Source organism: Drosophila tropicalis, unplaced genomic scaffold (genome assembly GCF_018151085.1).
Source record: "Drosophila tropicalis isolate 14030-0801.00 unplaced genomic scaffold, ASM1815108v1 contig_878, whole genome shotgun sequence".
Classification (NCBI taxonomy): domain Eukaryota; kingdom Metazoa; phylum Arthropoda; class Insecta; order Diptera; family Drosophilidae; genus Drosophila; species Drosophila tropicalis.
Genome location: NW_027173374.1, coordinates 9,028,670 through 9,048,356, shown reverse-complemented (window position 1 = coordinate 9,048,356; position 19,687 = coordinate 9,028,670). Strand labels below are relative to the sequence as shown.

At 37.1% G+C, this 19,687-nt stretch overlaps 3 protein-coding genes, 1 long non-coding RNA gene and 1 other non-coding gene across 11 annotated transcripts in view; 4 read left to right on the top strand and 1 right to left on the bottom strand.

Moving 5' to 3' along the window:
• Nep4 (Neprilysin 4) overlaps nt 1-16,948 on the bottom strand; it is a 28,336-nt gene extending 11,388 nt beyond the window's left edge. Inside the window, exons 1-2 of the mRNA XM_068300195.1 lie at nt 16,807-16,948; nt 16,421-16,741 (exon numbers count right to left, since the gene is read on the bottom strand). Of these exons, the coding sequence (XP_068156296.1) occupies nt 16,421-16,424 (4 nt within the window). The 5' untranslated portion in view covers nt 16,425-16,741; nt 16,807-16,948. The remainder of the gene's footprint in view (nt 1-16,420; nt 16,742-16,806) is intronic.
• The window catches only part of LOC137584681 (uncharacterized), a 69,877-nt gene that overhangs the window by 3,267 nt on the left and 46,923 nt on the right, over nt 1-19,687 (top strand). The window lies entirely within an intron of this gene.
• TRNAT-AGU (transfer RNA threonine (anticodon AGU)) lies at nt 474-547 on the top strand. Its single transcript has one exon. It is a non-coding gene; the product is annotated as a tRNA-Thr (tRNA).
• Nucleotides 8,113-9,653, top strand: LOC137585834 (odorant receptor 67a-like). Its single transcript, XM_068301808.1, has 4 exons — nt 8,113-8,966; nt 9,030-9,231; nt 9,307-9,462; nt 9,518-9,653. The coding sequence occupies exons 1-4, from the start codon at nt 8,113-8,115 to the stop codon at nt 9,569-9,571; spliced, it is 1,266 nt and encodes a 421-aa protein (XP_068157909.1). The 3' UTR covers nt 9,572-9,653.
• Nucleotides 11,472-14,017, top strand: Cpr92F (cuticular protein 92F). Its single transcript, XM_068300198.1, is given in 3 exon segments — nt 11,472-11,659; nt 12,340-12,900; nt 12,902-14,017. Coding segments are annotated over 3 exon segments (1,155 nt in total). The 5' UTR covers nt 11,472-11,647; the 3' UTR covers nt 13,484-14,017.

Sequence of the window (19,687 nt, the reverse complement as noted above, 5' to 3'; positions counted from 1 at the left end):
ATTATATATTGTAACTGATTATTAACATTTACTTTAGTTGCACATTATATACAAATTGTGTTACTTTGACTTGAATATTTAAGTTGTATTCATTTTTTCTATGCCCAAAATCTTTTATCAGCAAAAAAAAAAAAGAAAAGAAATTTACTTTATCTACTAAATATGACAGATTTAACCATTGATAATTAAAAATCAGAATACTTCCTTGCACAAATAATAATACGTAATTAATTTCTATTTTTAGTTGGCTACATATACACACATACACACAGGCAGAGGCGCGCGCAGCCCTTTACCAAATGTTGTGTTTATCTAATCTTTGTGTTAAATTTTGATTTTTCATTAACCAAAAACAAAACTAAAATGGGGCAACAAACAAAAAGAAAAGAAAAACAAAAAGCAAAGAATATTTTTGTGCATTCCAATCGATAGAGATGTTCTATTATACGTCATTCGTCCACAGCGACATACATGGCGCCGTGGCTTAGTTGGTTAAAGCGCCTGTCTAGTAAACAGGAGATCGTGAGTTCGAATCTCGCCGGGGCCTACTACTTGTGAAAAGTAGAAGATTCTTTTTTTTTTACATTCTATTATTTGAAGTAAATTTATTTTAATTATTTTTATCAACTCTCGTATGTTTTTGTTTAGTTTTTTCCTTTCTTATTTATTTAAACCATTTGCCGGCAAATGTAAGTCCGAATATTGGTGGAAAAGTTAGTTCCTTCTCGTATTGTCTTACATATTTATTCAATGCTTTGCATATTAATATGCCATACATTTATTTTGGGGACACTTTTCATTATTTATGGATTTGTGAAGGTCACACACTTGTGACAGCTAGACAAACGTTGGCTTTTGGCCTTATCTCGATAACTTATCAGAGAAATATAAATAAAATATGTATTTGAACTTCAAGTGTAAGACGTTTATTCATCTGTCAAAGTGACAATCTCACTTTCAAATCAAATGGAGTGGGCGGTGGGTGTGGGTTTGGATCACAATATTTTAACAAAGGTCGCATTTCTGTCAGAGAGACAAAAAAGTTTTTCATTGATTGATTGGGTTGCCTGAAAGCCATGCCATGCAACCGGTACCCATTTGACATCTGCCACTTTTCAAGGTTAATTAGTAAATGGAGATGTTAAGAATAGAGATAAATTTGATATGCGTCGTTTTTGCTGCAAAGATGACCTGGCATTCTGATATTACGGCAAAGTTCTTGGCAATTTGTAGAGATTAGAAAAAACTAATTAGGCGAGCTCAAAATGCAACTGACAACGAGAAATTAAAAGCGAAAGCAACGAGAAAAAAAAGTTTTAATACAAAAAAAAATATAATTGTGGTTGACTTCGGTTGGAAATTTCATTTCCATTTGCCTGGGGGCTGAGGTCCTGTTGCAAATTATCTAACATCTCTGCTACTAATTGCCCAGAGTAAAGTCGCGGGAATATGCACTCTTTGGCTGCAGTTGCCTTCTCTCATTTAAATCCTATTAAAAACTTTGCCTCAATTGATTGCTTTAATCGATTTGCATAATCTACTTATATTAACAAGCAATTACCAATAATCACAACATAGAAAATTTGTTGTTACACACAAATAGTGTGAAAGTTTGCCACAAAAAAAATTGCATATTTGCAATATGAATTTAATTGAAACTGAAAATTCAACTGAACATTGCAACACGTTTAACCACATTATAGACGGGTGTGACAAATTGTGGCCAACAACAAGCATAACCACCTCAATTATCTAGCACAAACGCATGCGTGATTGGGGCACGTTGCGTATACGCAATCTCAGGGGCAGACAGCAAAGAAAGAAAAAACCAAAAATAAAAAACCAGTCCTCAATTTTGCAGTTTATTATGGAGTGACGGAAATATTTGTGAATGCAACCAGTGGTTGAAAGTCAGTGTCATGGTCTGCAACACTCAATGTTAAATGGCGTGAAAATTTGTTTAACGGTGTGTGTCTTGTGTGTGGATAACCTCGATTCACAAATCCAAACCAATTGAGAAAAAAAGTGTAAACTATTGTTATTAAATAAAGGTTAAGGGGAGAGGTTCAATGACAAAAAAAAAAAAAAGGAACTCTACAAATCTCTTAACTGAGAGCGCTCTTAAAAAAATGTTATTCTCTTGTTACAGTTTTTCTTTAGCTTTAAGTAGTAGCATGATGTACCAACAAATTTTAGACCATTTGTTAGCTCCAGGCCAGAAAAAACAGCATCAGGAAATCGCAATCGTATTCTTTTTGATTTTATGGTATTCACATTTAATGGCCCTGTGCGCCTGACTTCTGACTCCATGTACTGTTTACTTTGTTTGGCCAACTTTATTTTGCCGCCCCGCCTGACATCGCACGTAGCCTCCATTATGGGGCACGAGCAGCATTGATGCTGCTTTTTGGGTGGTCAGTTTGGAGTTTTAAGGTTTGTTTTTGTGCACTGTGGTTTAGCATTTTATTTATTTCATGGTGTCTTCGGTTTCCTTTTTTGTTTCTTGGCAAATTTTAATACCAGTGACCGATATGTTGGCCATATCATAGACGTAGCCAGAGCGAAAGCATGTCGATTGACAAACTGTCTAGTATATATTTTACTGTCCAACTCTTTGAACTTTTATATAAAACACTTAATAGAAAGTATTTTTAAATTTTTATTGCAGAGAATCAACTAACTACCTCTTCTTCTATGTCCTTGAACTTCGAGTGGTCCTCTTTTCCTTTGTTAGATAAGCTCTTAACTACACCCATGCGTCTAATTCTATTCGCTTGAGCTCACTTTTATGAACTTGATGGGAGGGCGGAATGTGAATGTGGTTTTATTTGGTTGGTCGGCTGCCCGATTTGGTTGTCATGTGGCGGATTTGCATTGCCCGAATGTCCATGTCAAACCGTATTTAGAAGATTTCAAAAATGTTGACCAAAAAGTTTTGTGTGTCAATTTTTTTTCCGTTTGTCTGCAGGACACATATTTTGCTGGCTACTTCTCCTGGCTATCGGAGTAGCCAGCGTGGGATGGGCCAACTCACAAAACTTGGCACCTGTGGCGAATCGTCGGTGAGCGATAGAGAGATTTCGCAATAACTAAACAACTGGTTCATGGCGTGTCAAATTGCATACAAGCAGTAGTTTTTGGCCAGCCTAAAACCAGACCATTGTAAGCGACCCAACCCACACAACAGCCGACGATCTGGAATGGCATCTTGCTTACTGCACCCAGCAACAAAAACAGCAACAACAACATTGCAGTTCAATCATCCCATTCCAATAATTTCATTTCATGGAAAATTATTTTCATTGAGCCAACGCTTAACAATGTCTTAACCTCAAGGCAGAACTTTTACCCCGAAAAACTAATTAACTAGTCGCCCCCCATGACAAACCACATACATGAATATATACATATAAAAATGTAGGCGTGGTGACGCCTTATTTCGATGATTTGCCAAGTTACACCCTAATCGTATGTTCCACAAGAAGTTTTTGCCATAATTTGTGTAATACCACCCTTGTTGATCGAGGAATCGAAAATTGAATGAAACACGATTCGAAGTCAAATGGCAGCGAGCTAAGAGCTACTTTTAAATATGTAGTTGTAGTAACTAGGTGATTATCATCGGTCATGGCGGTCAGTCGATGGCGATTTGATTGCAGTTGTAGTTTGCTTTACATTTTATCTGTAGCAATAATTGAAGGCAATTAAATTCATAAATTTTAATGATTTATTTTCGCTTAGCACATTGAATTAATTCTTTGAATGCTTCCAACATAAACAGGGTGCCTAAGAATCTTAAGTAGAGCTAGAGATTGGAGAAATATATATATTATAAATCTTTGGTCAATCTTTTGTTTTGTTATATGTATGTGGACACCCTTTATTCAAGTTATTCTTGGCTTTTCGCAATATAAAACGTATTCTCGTCTAATGGCTAACAAACTAGCCAGCAATTAGCGTTCTTAATTCACCGCAAAAATATTCGAAGCAATACGGCAAACAAAAAAAACTAACAATTGGCTTCTTATTACCCATTCGGAGTGATAGGGTTGGGTGTTTTAACCGCCTTCGCTCTGATTGCATATCCGCTTGGCCACACCGATGGACTTGCAATTAGTCAACGCTTCACTGCATCGCTGGTTAATGCAGATTGCATTGTTTCTTAATGACCAACTGGCTAGCCGCAGTTAATCCAATCGATTGTCCAAAGTATTTCATTGCCATCATATTGCAGTAGTATAGGATAACCAGAAGAAAAGCCAAAAAGCGATCTTTTCTACGTGTAGACAAATAAGTATAATAATAAAAAAGAGGGACATTAGCACATAAAAAACAGTATAAATAAAACCAAATTAAATAAAGCCCAAATGTTAATGAAACTAAAATAAGAAAAAATCAAATTTAAGGCCAAAAGAATAAAATTGACTTGCCTTAAGGACTTAACAGCCTTTTTAAGTACTTTCTTTCTAGCAACAAACATATTAAATATCTAAAATAAGACGAGAGGGGTTGGGATTATTCTTTTAACTTCATTTCTTTTTATTCAGACCCACGGTAGATCTCAGTAACTGGACTCGAATCCAGTGAAGCATGCTGCTCAGCAACTCGCCAAAGAATGGCAAGGTGTTGCCATGCTAATTTCGATAGGTGCATTGCAAGTCTGTCTGATTGGCCAAGTCAAGCTGAATAGTCAGACGATTTTTTTACAGTTGCTTCAAGTGGTTCTTGCCTGAATAATTTGAATAATAATTGCATTTAATTGCAATCATCCAAGTGTTGGGCCATACGTATTCACTTACTAACCAGATCACGCTTCATTTACCTAATGGTGAACACCCGCGGCTGTTGTATAGTCACTCTGATTGTCTTAATTATGTTGTTTAACAGCAAGTGCAATTAATTAAACATGATTTCTTTCAATGAATATGCATATACTATATATGTATGTATATTGTGTGTATGTGGAACAACTGAAAACTAGACACAAGTGACACCTGCCCCCAGAGGGTTGTTTCATAAGTAAAGGATAACGGTTTTATGTTTATGACATGAACTGTGAAAACTATGCAATAAAAACTCTTAGCCAAACCGAAAACGTTTCGCCCCACCCTCCTATAATACGTAATCGTACTTTAGTCAGCTCGTAACTGTAAATAACAACAATTAAACAAAATGCTAAAATCGACAAGGCATTCGCTTTGCATATTATTGCAATATTTTACATTTCAGTTTTGCATTCCAAGTTTTTCTTTGAATTTAATATGTATATCATTCATTTCTACAATAACAAAGTCGGGCATCCGACACCCACTTATAAGCCAAGTTATTATAATAACCTATTACAGACATGTGTGAGTGTTTGTAGTATGGTTATGGGTGTAACATTTGTCCCAACATTCTAAGAGGGCACTTCAGGCTATACGCAAAAGGCCCAACTGCAGCTGCTGAGGGACAAGCTTGGCAAGAATTTGTCATTATTAATTATAACAGAAATTCATTACGAAATCCATTGAGTGGGTTAAGTACAGTTATACTAATATGTCAACATCGTTGAGAGATTTTACTCTTAATGTTTAACCAAATATATTTATCTTATATGCTTAGGCCTAGTAAAAAGTATATAATAAATATTCACATAAGCAGAAACTCCTTACTACTTACTCCTTACTCTGAGAAGTCAAATGTATGTAGATAGAATGAATGAATGCTTGAATTTTGCACTTTGTGGCAATTTTAAAGCCTTTAAACCTTTGTTCAATTATATATTTAATAAATAACTTGCGCTTTTCTCTTAGCGGTTGCTAAGTTTATACATTTCCCATAATAAATACCATCTGAATTTATAGTCAAAGGGAATATGTGATTATTCTTTAAGGCCTACATCCAGGACATTATAGTCCATAGCCTTGTTTATATGGCGTCTTTAATAAAAGGCACTGAAACCTAATTATACCTTTTTAATCTATGATTAATGGTAAATACCTCTACCAAACATGACCTTTGTGAATTGGTTGATGTCGGATTAACGACATGTGCATTATTTCCAGACAACAAATGGAATATTAAGCTAAATAAAATCAAGCAAATTATGTAATGAAATATTCAGGACCCAAAGACCACAAAGATTTTCTAACAAAATAACTATACAAATTACTTGGGCCTCCTTGACCTAATGGACTATATGTGTATAAGGACATGAAAATTAAGTGTCCTATGCATTTAATTTGGACTATATAAAAACAAAGCGTGCAATTTTGCAAATCAGTCGCAATTTAAAGTTCTTTGAAGAAAATTTCTCTCTGATATGTCAAAAAAGGAGATTTTAAAAAAGCATGAAGGAAATTTCAGAGATTTTCTGAGATTACCTTTGTTCTTCTATCACGTTATCGGATTCAATCCCTATGCGGAGCAAGGTGATAATACGGGATTCAGCATTTGGTTTTATATTTATTTTCTCATTCATATGGGAATATTGAATTTTATGCTGGGCTGTGAAATTGTCTTTGTATACTTTGCACTTAAAAGCGGAAGATTAATTGAAGCATTTCGTACAATGGGCTACATTGGATTTGTGTTTGTGGCCGATCTTAAGATAATAGCGGTTTACTGGAGAAGGGCCAACTTAAGTCATCTTGTTCATCAAATGGAGTCTATATTTCCAAAGATTTGGCAGCAGAAGGAGTACTCAGTTGATCGTTATTTGCGACAATGCCGCGTGATCACACAGGCATTTAGTGCTCTATATATTTTTCTCATATCCACATATGATATGGTTGCATTTGTCCAATATGGATTTGAGAGATGGATTCAAAACCTACCAGATGCCAAGCAAACATTGCCATTTGTTTCGACTGCTCCTTGGAATTGGCATGACAATTGGAAATATTATGCCTCCTATTTAATACAAACTTGTGCTGCCTGTACCTCCTCTGTTGGGCATATATCGGCTGACTTAATGATTTTTGCACTTGTTATTCAGATTCTAATGCATTTTGATTATGTTTCGAAGAATTTAATAGAGTTCCAAGTGTCAGCTCATTCCGGCATTTATAAAGATGAAGATATGACAAAGTTGCGGCATCTGATTATCTATCACAACAAAATTTTGGGGTTTGTCTATTACCTTTCATAAATCTTAGGCTCACCCATAAATTTTCTAACTATATATAGTCTAACTGAAGTCTTGAACGAGGTTTTCGGTTGGCCATTGTTGCTCAATGTTTTGGCCTCTTCGATGGTCGTTTGTCTGGTTGGCTTTCAAATGACCAACGCTTTAAGTCCAGAGCAAGCACTTAAACTTGGTCTCTTTTTGGTCTCGGCAACTGTGGAAATCTATTTAATTTGTTACCTTAGTCAGTTATTAATTGAAGCGGTAAGCGAATTTCGATTTCCTCTATAATGAAATTAGTTTTTCAGTTTAATGTTTGTAGAGCGGTGGAGTGGCATTTGCCGTATATGATATGGATTGGATTTCGACCGATATTCGCTTTCGCAAAATGCTTATCATTATGGCAATGCGAGCTCAGAAAACTGCCTGTCTTAGAGCCACCGTATTCTTGGACATTTCAATGGAAACCATGAGTATGGTAAATTTGAGAATTGAATTTGCATTGTCATTGCCTTTGAACTATGTAGATATTTATTATTCTTTTAGTTTCTAAAAATGTCTTACAATTTCTTTTGCCTCTTACGGACCATGTTCCAATAAAAAGTTTGGAAACTTTTAAAATTAACGAAAGAGAAATAAACCATAAATTTAATGAAAAACTACTTCTAATGTATTTGTTGTACCTTTGGATTGGCAGAAATTATTATATCACTGGAAAACTTATATTAGTAGTTACTACTAATTCTTTTAAAGGGCAACGATGTATCGGTCAGTTAGTTAATGTTCTGTTCATTTGCATCACCTGGAAATATTTCCACAACGGTAGCCAATGCTTATCCTTGCACATGTGCATTTGATTAAATAATAAACGATGGGAAAATGACATTATTTCACTTACACCGTAATTAAACTAGATCTGATTGAGCATTTGTTCATAGCTTTCGACTATAAAAGGCAAGGAAAAACTTTTCCCGTTCAGTCCTTTAATTAAAATCAGTTACACCATGGAGCTCTTTGGAAAAGAACTGACAAAGTTGACCAACCGGGAGATAAAACCCAAACGCTTGTATGCGGAATTCAAGGACTTTGTGAGATTGCCTCTGTTTTTCTATCACACAATTGGCTTCAATCCCTATGCAGAAGATAAGAAGAATAGAGGATCCAGAAGTAATTGGCTTTGGATATTATTCTTTATCCATATGGGTGTATTGAATTTTGTGTTGGCATGCGAAATAATCTTTTCGTTTGATCAATTTGTGAACGGAAGTTTTGTGACTGCTTGCGAAACTTTGGGCTACATTGGATTCGTTGCTGTGGCAGATCTTAAGATCATTGCCGTCTATTTCCGTAGAGCAACTCTGAGTAATCTTGTTAATCAGATGGAGTCGATATTTCCCAAGAACCAGGAGCATGAACAGTATGATGTTAATCGGTATCTAACCCGTTGTCGGCTGCTTACAAAAAGCTTCAGTGTGCTTTATATTGTTCTTATATCCCTGTACAATATGGTTGCATATTTTCAATATGTTATAGATCGTTATATCCAACACTCACCGGATGCTGAACGAACGATGCCCTATGTGCCAACTGTACCATGGAATTGGCATAATAGTAATTTGGGATTTTATGGGACTTATTTAATACAGACATGGGCGGCTTGTGTATCCTCAGTTGGTCATATATCTGCCGATTTAATGATTTTTTCAGTAGAAATTCAGGTCCTTATGCACTTTGATTATCTCTCAAAGAGTCTGCTAGAGTTTCCAATACAGGCTGAGAACGGTGCCAATATCGATGGAGCCAATAGGGACTTGTCTAAGTTGCAGCAACTGATTGCTTATCATAACAAAATTCTAGGGTATTAATACACCGACTTTCAACTATACATATATCTATATTGAACTAAAACCTTCGTTCTTAGTCTTACCGATTTGATAAACGAGGTGTTTGGTCGACCATTGTTGCTTAATTTGTTAACCTCTTCGGTGGTCGTGTGTTTGGTGGGCTTTCAGATGACCATTGTTCTAAGTCCTGAACAAGTTGTAAAGCTCGTTCTCTACTTGATCTCAGCCAATGTTGAAATATATCTTATTTGTTACTTTAGTCAGTTACTAATCGAAGCGGTAAGTCATTATTAGTATGCATTTTGTATTGCTGTAATAAGTAGGTATATACATATGTATGTTTTGTTTTTTTAGAGCGGTGGAGTGGCCTTTGCTGTATATGATATGAATTGGACCATAGCAGACCATCGTTTTCGCAAAATGCTTGTCCTTATGGCTCATCGTGCTCAGAAGCCTGTCTTTTTGAAAGCCACCGTTTTCTTGGATATTTCCATGGAAACTATGAGCATGGTAAAGATTTCTGTCTCATAGTAATGTCTTTATTTATGTCGTTCCTTTTGAACAGTTTCTAAGAATGTCGTACAAGTTCTTTTGTGCCATAAGAACCATGTATCAGTGAGAAAACGTAGTGCTTAAACCTTGGATAGACCCACTAGCATTATCAAGGAATGTTTTGCTACTCATTAGGAGCTCATGGCGGTAGAGAAAATCTATCAGGACCAGGATAAACCCTGCTGTCCTTTGTATCTATAGGATATTTGTAGTTGTAATTGTTATTTCACAATAAAAGCTTATAGAATCGCAACAAATTAACAATAACTTGAATTGAATCTCATTGTTCTGCAGTGATTTCCTTATATTTGTAAATGAAAGACTACAAATTGTTTGCAGAGATTAAATTCAATTAGATATTTAAAATGAATACCAATTTTATGATTAATATTTATGATTTATATTTAATTAGTTAATTTCCATTAGAGTGACAAATACATGCCAAGAAAAGTCGCATAGTCACATGGCCTGAAATAATTATGGGTTGCAAATGCCAAGGAAAGGTGGGGGCGACTAGGCGGGGCACATACAAATGTGTAGATTGCACTTGAGCCAGCCCACAACTGTCGACGGTGCTTATGAGTGAATAAGCTAAGGTATAAACTCTAAACAAATGTGGCAACGGGAATTTTCAAGTTATTTATAATATTGTGCATTTTGAAGCAAGAAAAAGAAAAAACGCCCCCACAGCTCACACACACAGACATCTGTACATATGTGCATATGTAGAATGTCGCTTGAGTATATTTAAATTAAATTGGCAACAGGCGAATAGTTGAAACAAATTAAGTTGCTGATATGTGGCATGCAACATATGAAAAGAGAGCTGCCGCTTATCGCATGCAAATCATAAAAAAAACTTTTGACTGCACTCATTACGACTATTAAAATACATTTCAGTGTGGACTGTGTGTGTGTGTGTGTGTGTGGCAAGCGAAACAATAAAACTTGCCACAATCAAGATTGGCGAACACCAACAGAAAGAAATGCTGCAACATGTGGCAACAGCAGCTAAGACGAACAAGACAGAAACAACCATTTTTCTGTCTTTTGTTTTGTGCTCCGGTTTTCTGTTTATTGTTGTTCCATTTTTCATGGTTTTATTTTTTTAATTTGCAAACTTTTCGTTTCATTTTTCAACTTTATTTTTGGTTTTTCTGTTTTCTCGTCCGATGCAGTTCAATGATTAAAGAGGCAAACGCCCAGAAATTGGTTTACGTTTACCATGTTTTCGATATTTTCTGCTCACTTTTTCGTTATGGCCATGTTGCAAGTCAGTCTCTCTGGGGCATAAGAATTTTTTAATTTGAGCGCTGGGCGGGTCCATGGGACCACGTCTCTTTCAGTGGGCTTTGTGCTTTTTGTTACTTCTCTTTTCATATTATTTTTATTATGTCTTTTTTTGGTTGGGGGGGTTTTTTTTTTTTTTTTTTGAAAGGCAAAGAGGCCCAGAGATAAGATCACAACATAATTCCATAGCCAAATAATGAGTGCTAATTGTTCAATGCTCGGAAGTTAAAGACTGAACAATATAAAATAGTAGCACTAAGCAATTAAAATCGACGCAATCGAAAGCAAGGTCACGGCGGTATCAGCTCCACCACCAGGTACCACCTTCTATAGCCCCAGAGAGTACACTTGCAGATAGCAACAAAAGGCATAAACGTCAAGCCAAAGCAATTCAATTGAATTTTCCTCAACATGTTGCCGGCAAACGTATTGCATTTAGCAACATGTTGCCTGGCCGTAGATACATACAATAGATACATGCACATTCTTCGGCACCGTTGTCTTTCGGTTCGGCTTTTGCTTTTGGCTGCAAAAAAAACTTGCTTTTGAGCCGCGATTAACGTTGTAATTCGATTACTCTTGTTCCCCATTGTTCTGTTCGTGTTAAATCTCGGCCTCTGAGGCGGTATATATTGAAGCCAGCAGCTGGCAGTGAGCACAGTTCGTTAACAGTCCTAGTCGTGATTCTAGGAGGTTCAACCAGCTTCAAAGTCCCCAAACCAAGTGTCTAGTGCCGTAACGTGTGTTACGTGTATGTGTGTGTGCGTTCCCCCGTAGTTAGTTTCCTTTATACGAATCCCGAAGAGATTCCTGCTTTGTGATTACAACGTAAAAGAAAAAGAAAAAACCGAAAATGAAGTCATTCGTAAGTAACTCGAAACGGTGATCATTTGAGTGAATACCCAAAAGCAAATTCAATAAGTGTGCATACATATATTCCTAGAAATATATCCTTATAATTAATATACATACTCTTCAACAATGAGAAATTGCTGTATCCTTGCCACATATTTAATCTAGCCAATCATCAGCAGCTGTTCTGTAGATACGGCTAGTTTATGTCTGCTTCCGTCAGCGTCTTTTCCGCCTAGGCTTCACCCATTCACCTGCTGACACACATATAATACATAATCGCATCGCATGCGGTAATATCTTTGAATTGGCGTAAACGAGTATCTGGGAATCAAATCAAATGGTTGCGCTTGAAAGCGCTGAAAAGTAAGATAGGCGCGAGTGTGAGTGAGTGTGTGTGTCTGATGATGATGGCAATGGGATGGGCAGAAGCATAGAGAGGCGGGGCTGAGTCAATGTTTATATGGCTAAAAGAAAGCGAATGTGGTAACGTAAGCGCAAAAACATGCAATTAGTTTATACAGAGCAATAGCCGAGAAAAGTTTACATCAGTGACAGATATTCCAGAGAGAGAAAGACAAACAGATAGAGATTAGTTACGTATTAGCAAAAGTGGGAAATATGATCAATGATATGTTTAGTTCATAGCATCCATTTACTGTGATAATCTATATCGTTTTTCTCTTGGTTTAGTTGCTAGCTGCCGCCTTCCTCGTCTCGGCAGTGTCCGGCTCGTGGCATGGTGCCGTCTCCACACAATACCAACATTTGGATCCCCACAGTCATACTTACTCCTACGGCTATGCTGATCCCAATTCGCAAAAGCATGAGACACGCTCTCATGATGGCACCACTCATGGCTCCTATTCCTATGTAGATGGACATGGTCATTTGCAATCTGTTTCGTATACCGCCGATCCTCATCATGGCTTCAATGCTGTTGGCACCAATCTGCCAAAGGCTCCTCTCGCTCATGGAGCTCCAGTCTACGCTGCAGCCCATGCCCATTCCGCCTACGTGCCATATGCTCATCATGCTCATGGCATTCACATTCCCGTTCTGACCCACGGAGGTGTTCCAGTCGATACTCCCGAAGTGCAACATGCCAAGGCTGCCCATGCTGCTGCTCATGCCGCTGCTGCCCACAATGCTGGAGGTCATCATTTGTACAAGCGTTCGATTTATGGCGGTCCCTGGGCCTATGGCGGTGCTGCCCATGTGCCACTTACCCATGGTGGAGTTCCAGTAGACACCCCCCGATGTACAAGCTGCTAAGGCCGAACATTATGCTGCCCACGCCAAGGCTTTGGGTCATGTCGCTCACGGACATGGTGCTCCCGTTGATACGGCTGAGGTACAACACGCTAAGGCTGCCCATTTCGCTGCCCATGCCGCTGCCCGATCGGGTCATGCTATTGCTCCAATTGCCCACGGTGGCTACCATGTGCCAGTGATCCACAACGGAGTCCCAGTCGATACCCCTGAAGTTCAGCATGCTAAGGCAGCCCATTATGCCGCAGTTTCACAGGCTTCTTCTCATGCCAGCTCGCACAGCTCCTGGGATGGTGGTTACGATGGCCAGTACGATGGTCGTTGGGATGGCGGTCACGATAGCCATGCTCAAAGCTATGCCAGCGGTTATGCGCACAAGGGTCCCATTCACATTCCCGTCATCCACAACGGTGTTCCCGTGGAGCCAGCTGAGGTGCAGCACGCCCGTGCCGCGCACCTGAACGCTCTTGCCGCCGCTAGCCATGGAAGCCACGGTGGTTACTATGGTGGTGGTGCAGCTCATGAGGATGATGGCCAATATCATGCGCATTACGATCACTACTAAAGCTATCCTCAGCCAGCCTGATCTATTCTGTTTCACTCTAACTGACTACCGAAGCCTCTGCCCACGCCCCCCGCGATTCTCAGCAGCGAACTTTGCTCTATAACCCACTCTATGTATCTCTCTTTCACTCACACACACACACACACAAAAAGATAGAAATATGTGGGAGATGTAGGCAGCAGATTGCCTACTTGCCCCAAATTGCGATCTAAATTGATACTAATTACGAACTAAACGAATTGTTCTTGTCCTTCTTCTTTTTTAAATCACTGCCACTATCAAGTATATATTATATCTTGATTGATTTATATTCTAAGTATTTTCTTCATCTTTTTCTCTATCTCTCCCATTCTAATCTATCTCTCTATATTGTTTCCTTTTCCGTTGAGTTTTCTGAAAGCGCTGTACGAGTGTGTTGTAAATAACTGTTATAATCTATGCGAAAACATATCTGACGTATATATACATATATATATGTAAAAAACTTTATTTTATATGAAACTGCAAAACAGAGAAATAAACTGCTAAAATGTATTTGTTCTTAATGCGACTTTTGATTACCCTAGTTTAGGGTTTATTATTTCAAAATGTGTTATCATCAAATCATAAAAATAATATATGATAAGGATATTAATCAAATTATCCTTAACGGTTGAACAACCTCATGTTAATAACACATAATTTTTTAAATATCGACATTAAAAAGGACATGAAAAAGAAAATATTCTTTGCTAACCAACGCAAAGACAATCATCAATTTTTTCATCAGCAAAAAACAATCACAATCTTCTAAAAATTTTTATGTTATTCTTTGATATATTCATCACAATCCAAAAACAGTCTAAGACATTCTAATCTGTCATTATTTTTTATCAGAATTATTCTTAGCAGGCAACTAAAAATTTGAGTACGAGAAAAAAATGACAAAGAAATTGAAATTGTCGTTTTAACAAAAAGCGATAAATAAAATAGAAAATATTTTGACAAAAATTAAGTGTTTAAATGTATAATTTCGTTTCAAGAGAACTTATCTCAAGATTCGATATCTAGCCTTGTAACCAGACTTGATTTTAATATACAGCTGCGAGCAAAAAAATAGTAGTGGCTTCACCCATTTTATAAATGTCATAGAAAGTTATGTTATCGGGGCAAGACTGAAACTTCTTGGTATGCAAATTTCTTATTCGGTCTGTTATTAATTATATTATAATTCGGGCGAGATTTAAAGCTTTCGGCCACGTCTTTCTGATATTTTTTTAAATTTTAATGCATTTGGAACTGCATTTAGGGAGTAATTAAAAATTTGACAGACTTCTATGTAAGTTTTGGCCTTATCCATAAGGTTTCTGATCTGAATAATCTTCTTAAAAGACATATGCGTACCCCGGCCCATTTAAGTCTGCGAATTGGAATACTTTAATGAATCTTCTACCGCGAACATTTAACACATCAAATAAAGCAAAAAAAACCAACCTTCTAGCAATAGTTTTAGTGTCCCGCAAGGAAAGATCCTTCACTACTATTATTTTGATCGCTCTAAATTTGGCAATTAAGCTTTAAAATTAAGTAGCAAAAAAGTTAAGTCTCCAAGTGAAGTTAAATTGTAATGGATAAGTGTTAGACATTGCTGATAACGGTACTTAAAGGTTTTACACAGATCGGAATATTATCTTGCAAGTTATAGTAATAAATATCAGCAAGTGTTTTGCGCTACTATTTTTTTGCTCGCAACTGTATGTATTAAATGTCGTTTCAATTTGTTAAAATTTGTATAGTATTTTATTACCAGGATAATTGGAACATATCGTAAACATTTAAGTTTAAAATGTCATGTCCAATACTGGGATACATATATGTTTTGTAATGTACACAACCGGAAATAATTCCAGATCATGTACATCCCCTCTTAGTCAAAAAAAAAAAAAAATCTATCTTGATCAAAGAGGAGGTCGGGTTCGGCCTAAATAGGTGGCCTCTCTCTTGCAGTCCCTGTACATCAGATGTTACGATAGGCAAGAGCACCACAAATCAGGCCGAAGCCAACACATACGGGCTTAATGTATTGAGAAGTTTGGATCCGGTTGGGACTTCTGGCTGTCGGCTAGCAAACAGTCTTTGGGGGGGTTCTTTGGACCAACATGTTCTCAACACACCCGTATTACATAAAATAAAACAAAGTCCCTGTTGCACTAATATTACACAATTACTCAATTGAAAGAAATGAACTAAGAGATAGAGAAAAAAGGGATATTAGTATCGCACGAATAGGGAAGCTACTAAGATGTTATTGTAGCTTCGCGTCTTAACCCACCCAACCAATGATTTTCCCATCGCAAGATTCTGGAAAATCCCAATATAATCAGCTCACCGCTCACATTTCGCCACAAGGAAGATTACGCACTCTTTACTCAAACATTATAAACGATATTTATTCACGAGGGTTACGGAATACTAAAATACTTCGATAAGTCGGAAACATAATCCGAGTTAACTAAACTAAAATGATGATTATTATAATAAACGATACTCAAATTAAATATTTGGATCATTTCAGGCATCCAAAAGCCAAATTGGGAATAATATGTTTTGTTTTGTTGAATCTTAATTGTAAGGTGGATATATATAAAATTATAGATATTCAAAATAAAAATGACAATTGAAATTTGTAAATATTCAATTTAAATTATGATTTCAAATATAAATGGCGACTCTGCTCACACAGTCAAAGGCGATTATCGATAGCGATTTAAGTTTAACACAAGGATTGACAATTTCCTTTTCTTTTCAATACTTCCAATACTTTTTTAACTTTACTGTACTCGAGATGGTTTTTCTTATTTGCAGATTAATTGACAATGAACTCTCTTTCTTTTTGCATAAAAAAAACAGGGAAATACCAGATCGATCCTGATTTATGGTTTAGAACTTAGGACTTACCCATCCGTCCGGTCCGTCGAAGGCCTTCGTCGTCCGCTGGATGATGCTTAGGAATAAAATATTAGGTTAAATCAAGCGACTGGCATTCCTTTGCAACAAATTCGGTCCACGGGACTCTCAATCCGCAACGAAAAAACTTTCTCTGCCCGTATCCGATTCGGGCGGCTATTCCAAGCTAATCAACTTCCTCGAAAAGTCTCTGTGCCCTTCACGGTGTGCAGCTTTTGAGCGGTGTCTCAACAGAAAAATATCTTTTGCAAATTTACAGAATTTCAACTGTGATTCCTTTTTCCAGGTTTCCAAAATACAAATCAATTATGGCTAATTTTCAAACGAACTTGTTAGAAATTTACAATGATGCAAATATCCACAAACATATAACTTACGATAATAAGATTCACAAAACTCTATAATATTAGTTGTCCTTGATGCTCCAAATTAGTATAAAGTTAATCATTAGGCTTGATGGCCGAGAAAATTTCAGATTTAAATTTATATATATTTTTTCTTGAGGAGCGGCGTGGTTAAGGCGTCTAGCCAGGGCGGAAGTTCGTCAGAAAAGAGTGTGACCATATTCGCTAGGGTTGCACTAGTAGAACTATCGAACTTCTAAGCTCAGCTGATCATTATTATCGACGCACTTACCCAACCCTTACTGAAATTCAAATTACCGCCTTAATTTTTAAAAATAAAACTAACGGCAGAAACTGGGCACTACAGTTTCTCACTTTGTCAACCACAAACGCATGTTCTCGGAGAGGGCTGGAGGATGAGGCAATCCTCCGATTCCGAGCTTCACCACTCAGAGATGTGGAGATGCGTTTGAAAGGCACATAAATATTTGCAGTGCTGCGATTGAAATTTGCATGTAGGAAAATTGACGGTGACAGCGTGTGATGGCATTGTGCCACAAGGATGGGCCGAATGGGCGTTGGGCTTAAATAGATGTTAGAGAGAAAGAGATGGGGCGACAGAGAGAGTGAGAGTCAGCTGCATGTGGCATCGCAGCAAGTGTAAACAATCAATCAATGTGACATGCCGCTGTCTTTCATTTCATTTCATTGAGCTTATGCATGAAAGTTAAGCAAATAATTTTTGCTTGGTATTTGTCAATGATGCAGAAATTGATTATATGCCTCCGGCATGTGCCTATAAGCCATAAATTCAAATGCAACCTTTTGCGACCAATCAATAACCTTGGTAACCTCAAACCATGGTAGGTGACCGCATCTAGAATGGGGAAAGTCAATTACAGGGCAGGTTAGCTGAGACTAACTAATTAAAAATTAACAACCTTCGATGTACACGCAAAGGTCACCATCTCATTCGTTCGCTTTAAATGAAGGGCATATACATACATACATATAGAGCGAGGGCATGGAGTGTGGGGGCGAAAGGATTTTCAATTTTCCACGAAAACCAACTAACGAAGCCAACCAAAATCAACTCAACTCAACTTAACTCAACTGCCCACCTGTTAAGAGGGCTTGGCCAAGTTTTACCTTCTGGGAATCATCGTAAATTCTTTCGCTGGGACGGCAATAGGTAACTGTGGGGAACTGTACACCGTAGGCCATTTAATTAAGCATGCATTGGCATTTGAATTTATGGCGGGTTAGAAATAAATGAATTCACTTCATACTCTCCTCTTCCTCTTCCTCTTCAGAAGTGGTTTAGTTAGTTGGAAATTAGGAATTTCTATGGCCCTTCGCTTGAGCGAGAGAAAAAATGTATGCAGCAGCTTTGTTATATTTAGCACTCGGGCTTGATTTAATTTTTAAATATCCACTCGAACGACCTTCATTGGGTGGAAAGGGGGAAGTGGCAAATGGATTTGGTTTCGATTTCGCTTTCGCATCGCCTTCGGCTATGGATATGGCTATGGCTGTGACTTCGGTTAGTGACCCGACGGTCTCTTAATTTAATTACATATTTGCCAAAAACATAAAAGCTGAAATTGGCAATTGGAATTGTTTAAATTGCCAGCTGCTTTAAAATGCCTAGAACGGTAGCTTGACCATTTCGACCGCCCAGTAAGTTGGCTCACACACAAACACACCATCACATGAGCACAGATATGGGGCGTGGCACGAGCCGCAAGTCAAAAGTGAATGTGCTTGTTCATTATTGCACTTCAGGCTTCAAAAAATGCTTCATTCACATTCACAGAATCTACGCCGCTTATTTGATATGAAACCAATTTGGCCAAATATTCTGGGCAGTCGGTATTGCAGCTTTTTTGGTTTCAATCAAGGGAAGGGCTGCCCAATTGTTGAGAAAACAAATACCATAATTGTATGCCACTCGTTTAATAGATTTATCCCAACCTTAGTATACCCTTCAGTAGAAGAGAATTGTTCATGTGACCAGCAGAAGGATAACTGGTAACACCTTTTACACTTAACTTGATTGGTTAAATATTGGTAAATTTTGTTAGGGTATGTACAGATCGGTACCCTTTTATCTAGTCTGTTAAATATAACAATTCTGTTTGTTTATTTTTTTTTTGGTTCTCTTCTGTGTTTTGTTTCTTGTGGTGGGCGGTTTTCCTCTATTTGTGGCTGCATTTTGCATATTTTACTGTGTGTTAAAGTGACTTTTATGTTTTGCATCAATTTAATTTATGGTTAAGGCGTTAATTTATGGCCTAATTGATCTGTTTTGAATGTTGTATGTTGCAATCGACAGAGTGTTGAAATCCATTGTAATAATCGGTGTGGTTAAGGATAGTTAAGCAAAATCAAGGCAATCTATCAACTAAAAACTATACTTTATTCTACAAATTTTGTGTTGCATCTAAAGGAAATTGCACCAGAAATTTACTTTAATATTTACTTTTAATATTATTCTGCGACTAACCAGGTATTTGTGTATGAAAAACCTTGTTCTATCCAAGCTCTATTGTATGTTTTGGATTTTCCTGCTGTTTTAATTTTTAGCCAAATATTTTCTAGCAGTATAATTTGTTAAGGTAATTCGCGGGAATTCATTAAAATGAAATTTTCAGAATTTGTTTTGTACAAATCCTGAAGCGAATTTTGATTTGTGGAATAAATGTGTATAATCATCAGTTGTAACCTTTTGTTCATTTGTATATTCCACTGAATTTGTTTTTGTTTTATATACAAAAGTGTACATGTGTGTGTGTGTTTTTTTTACTTGTGTATTTCAATCAACGGAAATGGGTGCATGTGCACTTAATTTCTTTCATTGTCATCGACTTCTTTTATGGCAGTGTTATGTCTTTTTCTCTGAAGAGGAACAATG